Genomic DNA, 7399 nt, shown 5'->3' with positions numbered 1-7399 from the left:
AAAATGGGTTCATATATACTACCTCGGTCTCAAAACAAGTGATTTTAGTAAAGTTGATACAAAATTGAGTCACTTGTCTTGGGACGGAGGGAATACATAGTTTCAGATAGTACGTACCATACCTATTGCTATGTTTATTGTAGCATTTACTACAACAATCCACCCAGAAATGCGCACGAGGCAGTGAGGCCATGTATGTGCGCGATGCACCGGTTTGATTTGCTTACTTTATATATTTTTTAGAGTCAATTACACCACCGGTGCCACAACTTGGCATGAAAAATCAGTTTAGTGCTAAAACTTGCGGCATACATTGAACTGGTGCCATAACTTGGCTTTGACGTACATATACAGTGCAAATCACGTTTCTATACAAACAGGATATTGATTAGGCACGCCAACATGGCACGGGGCCTGCTGTCAACGACTAGCGGCAAAGTGGACGTGTGGCCTGCTTTTTTGCAAAAAATAAACCTCGAAATATTGTTCTCACGAAAAATACTATGCCATGGCTGCAAGGGTCCACTTGTCAGCCTCCCACAAATAAATGAAAAATTGGTACGTGAGGGACTCAAACAACTGCCCTGTAGCTAGCAGCAGCGCAAGTATAACCACCTGACAATCAGCCACATTTATTAATAACTGGATGCTGCTGCTGTATATTTTTTGACTGCTAACTAGGTTGCAGTCCCTACATCTCATTTTGCACTTCTCTTTTCAAAAATTTATAGAATATATGTAAAATATAATAGTGTGTTATAAATGATATATATGTATAAAACAATCGTGTATGGATTTAGTATTCATCCATATATCAAATTATGAAGTACAAAATTGTTCATGTAATAATTTGCATATTGAATAAGAACATATATTCGGTAAATTCTTATATAAGTTTAAAATTGGTCACAGTTTCATCCAAATATTTATGTAATATACTACAAAAGTTTCATTCTTAAAGTAAGTATTTATAAGAGTTTAAAAATGTTCACTATTAAAAAGAATCATGTTGTGTATAAAAATGTTCATGCTTTAAGAAAGTTTTTTATTTTACTATATATTTTCATAAATTCTTAAATAAGTTTTAAAATATCCATGTAGTATATAAAAGTGTTCATGCTTTAAAAACATTTATTCATATAATGTAAAAATAGTTGGCTGGGATTACAAGCAGCGATATGTAGCACATGCCACCATGTGTGAGTGGCCACCACACCACCCAACAACGTTACTTTTTTTTAGGAATTTATAAAATATATATTCTATTTCAATAAATGCTAATAAAAGTTTAGAATGTTCATGAGTTAAAAAATATTAGTATATGAAAGTTTTCACTGTTATTTTTAAGTTTATTTTACTTTAACGCGCGGTTACAATTTACATGTATTTTTTAACAAAAATAACGGTGTAAAATGGATCGCTGGGACTCCAGCCCACTGAAGTCAGAACGGTTGTATGCTTTTTGTATCAGTTAATCACAAGTAATGATGTTGGGTGTATTTGTTTGGCCGGCGGTAAATGGGTCACTGGGACTCCAGCCCACTTACAAGTAATGATGTTGGGTGTATTTGTTTGGCCTCAGGTCACGTGATCGAAAATAGGCCCCATCTGCGAGAAAAAATGGGTCGCTACCAGGTGCTTTTTCATGAGAAAAAGAATATACCGATGGTTTTTCTTGCTCAAATAGCAGACACACGTTGTCCAGTCGCACACATCGGCGTGCCTAATCAGCACCATGTTTGTATAGAAACGTGATTTGCACCGTATATGCACATCAAAGCCAAGTTATGGCACCAATTCAATGTATGCCGCAAGTTGTAGCACTAAACTGACTTTTCGCGTCAAGTTGTGGCACCGGTGGTGTAATTGACTCCACTTGTTTCTACCTTTTACCTCCTGTCAGACTATGTGGTACGGACCCCACTTGTTTCTCCTTCCAGACAGGGCACGTACTCCATCGATGTGAATATGGCATGGTCACTTTGTTTGCTCCAACGAATTGACATGAAAGGGTCCCTTACTCAAGTGCTAACCCGTAGATGTATCCGGAACGACCCAGATAACACCCAATTTTACTGTAGCAGCAAATCCCTGCAATATAAGCCGTCGGATGGAGCCCAGTGAACGGCCAGAAATGTGGTTCATTCCAGCTCCGTTCTGCTCCGTGATGCTCAACTCTGAACTGACGGCACAGCTGTAGGTTAACCATGCGTGCCGTCATGCACTTCCCCGTTTCAAAATAAATGCCGCCGGTTCAGTATAAAGTTGTACTAAATCAGCGACACTTATTCGAGGAACCGGCATGGCCAAAACAGCTGAGCAGGAAACACAGTACCAAAACGCTCCAGTGTTCATCCTTTTCCTGTGCTCGTGCGCTAGCTCGGAGTCGGTGATTCTACAAGGTTTTCACAGGAACCATTTGTGCACTTGGAAGAAGGAACCTCAGACTGTTGAGGGCCGGACCGGAGGTGGTGAACAGTGGAGTGAGCGTTGAGACTTGAGAGAGATGCATCTGCATGGAAGGAGACAGGCGGCCGCTGTGTGCCTACGGGCCGCGCGTGAGTGAGCTGGTGCGCACGCAATTGGGCTGGGCGTCGGTGTCGGTGTCGTCCGTCCACCTCCAATGCCAGCCCCGCATCGCCTGTCCCGTCCTCTTCCTCCTCCTGGCGCCGCAACCGACGAATCCTCCCGCAGACCCCCACATGGCCTCTCACATGCACCCACCATGACCATTTTTCTATCATCCCTAGCCTCCTCCTCTCGCTTTCTCTAATCATAGATTAAGTGAGCGAAAGTGAAGCCTCACCGCACCACTCTCCCTCCCGGTAAGTCCACTGCACCGACGGTTTCATCCAACTACCGCGCACCTCCACCACGGCAGCCCCAGCCTCTTTTTCTTTAGTGAGCTGCCGTGCTACTTCACCACCCACATCTGCTCCCCTGCTCGCCACTCCGCTCTGCTCAAGCAAGCAGATCCAAGTAGCAGCAGAGCAGCAGCAGAGGCGGCCAGGATGCACGCCAAGACGGACTCGGAGGTGACGAGCCTGGCCCCCTCGTCCCCGGCGCGCTCCCCGCCGCGGGCGGCCGCCAGCAACAACCCCGGCTCTGGCGGCGGGGTGATGCGCGGGTCGGTGTACTATGTGCAGAGCCCGTCGCGGGACTCGCACGACGGGGAGACCACCACCAAGGGGGCAACCTCCGTGCACTCCACGCCCGCGCTCAGCCCCATGGCGTCCCCGCGCCACTCCCACTCCTCCGTCGGCCGCGACTCCTCCTCCAGCCGCTTCTCCCGCGGCCACAAGGACAAGTCCGGGGGCGGCCGCAAGGGCGCGCCGCCGGGGAAGGGGTGGCAGGAGATCGGGGTCATCGAGGAGGAGGGCCTGCTCGACGACGAGGACCAGCGCCGCCCCATGCCCAAGCGCTGCAAGTATTGCCTCATCTTCGTCGGCGGCTTCGCGGTGCTCTTCACCTTCTTCGCCCTCGTGCTCTGGGGCGCCAGCCGCTCCCAGAAGCCGCAGATCGCCATGAAGGTACCTTGTTCTTTCTTCTCGCTTCTTGGTCGATCCATGACCGTGAGTTCTTGCTTGATTTCTTGCTTGGTTGATGCGCTTGGATCTGGAGCTGACGGGTGGTTTTGGAAACAAAAACAGAGCATCACGTTCGAGAACTTCATCATCCAGGCCGGCACGGACGCGTCGCTGGTGCCGACGGACATGGCCACCACCAACGCCACCGTCAAGTTCACCTACAAGAACACCGGCACCTTCTTCGGCATCCACGTCACCGCCGACCCCTTCACGCTCTCCTACTCCCAGCTCAACCTCGCCGCCGGAGACGTAAGCCTTCTTATCCCCTTCTCTTCCTTCCTTCCTTCCCATCTGGATCTCCAGATCTGACTCCGGATGTATGTGTGCAGCTGAAGAAGTTCTACCAGGGGCGGAGCGGGCGGCGGACGGCGAGCGTGAACGTGAAGGGGAACAAGGTGCCGCTGTACGGCAGCGGGCCGACGCTGATGGCGCAGCCGGCGGGGGGCAAGGGCGGCGCCGGCAAGGTGATCCCGGTGCCGATGGTGCTGCGGACGACGGTGCGGTCGCAGGCGTACGTGCTGGGGGCGCTGGTGAAGCCCCGGTTCACCAAGGAGGTGGAGTGCAGGGTGGTGATGAACCCCGCCAAGCTCAACAAGCCCGTCTCCCTCGACAAGGCCTGCAAATACTCGTGATCCGTCCATGGTTGGTTGGTTGATCGGTTGATTGAGTAATCGGATCAATTGGTTGATCGGTCGATGAGTAAATTGTTCTTCTTCTTTTCTTGCCCTGTGCATTTTTCTCACGTATGCCTCTTCTTTTTGTGTATCTATATGTGTTACTACCACTATAAATTATTATCAAGTTTTGTAATGGCCGTGGTGGATGTGACAGTGATGGACCAACTACTCAGTGGAGTGATTCTTTTCGGCGTTGCGTTGTTCCTTAGTACTTATTTGTTCTTGTAATTATATGTGTTGAGTTGGAGAGTTTGTTTCTATATTCACTGAATCAATGAGGTTACGACGTGTATACATATACCCCGCATGGAGAGAGCGAGCGCTCTTGGAAAAGTGGCACGCAGGCCACGAGCGTTGCTAGATCCTAATATCTAGGAGAGGACTCAGTTTACAGATGTAACATTACATACACAAGTGACCGTTTAACACCCCCCTCAGCCGGAACTCCGTTTGGTAGGACGTTCAGGCTGGCACGGAACTCGTGAAACACTTGAGAAGGCAGGCTGGCACGGAACTCGTGAAACACTTGAGAAGGCAGCCCTTTGGTGAACAGGTCAGCGAACTGTGAACTTGATGGAACATCAAGAACACGAGCTTCACCCAGAGCCACACGATCCCGAACAAAATGAAGATCAATCTCAATGTGCTTCGTTCGTTGATGTTGAACTGGGTTGGAGGCGAGGTAGGTGGCGCTGACATTATCACAATATACCATAGTTGCTCATGTTGGGGGACACTTGAGATCATGCAAGAGTTGTCGTAACCAACAGGACTCAGCAACACAATTTGCAACACCCCTGTACTCCGCTTCGGCACTGGATCTAGAGACAGTGGGTTGGCGCTTCGAAGACCAAGAAATGATGTTGTTGTCGAGAAAAACGCAGAAACCAGAAGTGGACTTGCGAGTATCAGGGCACCCGACCCAATCAGCGTCTGTATAGGCAATGAGATCATGTGCGGGTGACTTGTAGAGCTGAATACCGTAATGAGAGGTGCCTTGAAGATACCGCAGGATGCGTTTCACTAGCTGCATATGAGTGTCGCGTGGCTCATGCATGAAAAAGCAAACCTGTTGAACTGCATAGGATATGTCTGGGCGAGTGAGGGTGAGGTATTGCAATGCATGTTGGACGGGTGTGGACACAGGTTTGCAATGTAGCATGTAGGCACGGTGAAGGATCTCAAGTGTATATTGTTGTTGACAGAGGAACAAACCGGAGGAATTGGGAGTAAAATTGATGCCAAGAAAATGATGTAACTCACCAAGGTCCGACATGGAGAATTCCTTCTTGAGAGAGGCGATGATGGAGTGAAGTGTGGGTCGGCAGTGGATTGGCTGCAGGTGGAAGCGGGGGCACGCGGTTGGTGGGGTTGCGGGGATGGTGGGGTGTGGGTCCCGTACGAGGTTGTTGGGGGCGGCGGATCCGAGAGATTTGCTGAGGATCTGGTGCAGGGGAGCGGATCGGGTGCGGACGGTGACGCTGGAGCCGGTGTTGTGGGCGGGGTATAAGGAAAAGAGTGTTCATAAAAAATGACGTGACGTGACACAATAACGTGCCGGGTGGATAAGTCGTAACACCTGTAGCCCTTGTGTTCGAGAGGATACCCTAAGAAGATGCACCGAGTCGAGCGGGGGGAAAGTTTGTGGGCCATTGTAGCAGAAGTGTTGGGAAAACATAGGCGCCCAAAGACGCGTAGATGATCATAGGAGGGATGAGCACCGTGGAGAAGATAATATGGCGTGTTATCGTGAATAGCGCGAGAAGGGCAACGGTTGAGAAGGTAGGTGGCGGTGTGGAGGGCTTCGACCCAGAAGGGGGGAGTGAGGTTGGCATGGATGAGGAGGGAGTGAACGACGTCGTTGGTAGTGCGGATGAGACGCTCAGCCTTGCCATTTTGGGGAGAGGTATGTGGACAAGAAAAACGGTACACAATTCCATTAGCAGAGAAGAAGGAACGAAGGGAGGAGTTGATGAACTCCCCGCATTGTCACATTGCATGGCCTTGATAATGACATTGTATTGGGTGTGAATGAAGGTGAAAAATCGTTGTAGCGTGGTGGATGTGTCCGATTTGTTGCGCAAGGGAAATGTCCAAGAGTAATGTGTAAAATCGTCGAGCACAACAAGATAATATTGAAAGCCAGAGAAGCTTACAACGGGAGAGGTCCACAAATCACAATGTATTAAATCAAACGGTGCATAAGTTCTGCTAAAAGAAGAGGGGAAAGGAAGGCGCGCTTGTCGGCCTAGTTGACAGGCATTACATGGAGAGTGTGCACTCTTATTACAGGAGCTAAGGAAGTCGGGGACGATGGTGGACATGGAGTGCGCGCCGGGGTGCCCAAGTCGACGGTGCCACAGATCTGACGTGGAGACGGTGAACGCCGACGGTGGAGCAGGGTTATTGCCGTAGAATGGGTAGAGGTCACCGTTGCTAACGGAGATCATGAGAACCCTCCGAGTTCGAAGATCCTTCACAAGAAAACCGCAAGGGTAAAATTCAACTGAGCAAGAATTGTCTTTAGTAAAACGACGGACAGAAATTAAGCTAGTGACAACATGAGGCAAAACGAGAACGTCGGTAAGGCGAAAGTTGTTGGGAGGAAGAGAGGTGGAGCCAGTAGCCGTGACAGGTAAGTGGTGCCCATTGCCAACCAAGATGCTAGAAGGAACGTGCTTTAAAGAACAACTAGACCGGGTGAGGTTACCTTGGTTGCCGGTGACGTGAGATGACGCGCCGCTGTCGAAATACCACTCGGGCACGGGAGCAGAGTGGAAACCACCATTGCTGTAGGCGGCGTTGAGCATGGCCGCGTGTTCCCAGGACGAGGGATGGTGCTGGTGGAGCGGAGCGGTGGGCGCCGGCGGGGCGGGAAGGAGGGGATAAGCCTGCGCATGAGAGCCCGGGCGCGGGCCGAGGATGCCGGCGGCATTCGGCGGGATCCAGCCGGAACGCGGGTAGGGGATCGCCATCCCGTAGGGCGCGAAGTAGCCGGTGAAGGGCGACGCCAGGGGAGGAGCAGCGTGGCCGCGTCTAGTGTTGCCGCCGCGTCCACGACCTCGGCCACGACCGCGGCCACGGCCACCACGGTCACCACCGTCGCGGTCACCGCATCCACAGCCAGGGTGCGGG

At 50.6% G+C, this 7399-nt stretch overlaps 1 protein-coding gene across 1 annotated transcript; it reads left to right on the top strand.

Annotated features, from left to right (window-relative positions):
• Positions 1 to 2700: 2700 nt before the first annotated feature.
• On the top strand, positions 2701 to 4524 carry LOC119366565. The gene is made up of 3 exons (XM_037632323.1): positions 2701 to 3530; positions 3651 to 3836; positions 3917 to 4524. Exons 1-3 carry the CDS (start codon positions 3012 to 3014, stop codon positions 4217 to 4219), a joined length of 1008 nt encoding a protein of 335 aa, XP_037488220.1. The 5' UTR covers positions 2701 to 3011; the 3' UTR covers positions 4220 to 4524.
• Positions 4525 to 7399: the final 2875 nt, after the last annotated feature.

This window comes from Triticum dicoccoides, chromosome 2B (genome assembly GCF_002162155.2).
Source record: "Triticum dicoccoides isolate Atlit2015 ecotype Zavitan chromosome 2B, WEW_v2.0, whole genome shotgun sequence".
Lineage (NCBI taxonomy): Eukaryota > Viridiplantae > Streptophyta > Magnoliopsida > Poales > Poaceae > Triticum > Triticum dicoccoides.
Note: the sequence above shows the minus strand (reverse complement) of the source record. Positions and strands in the feature narration are given on the sequence as shown.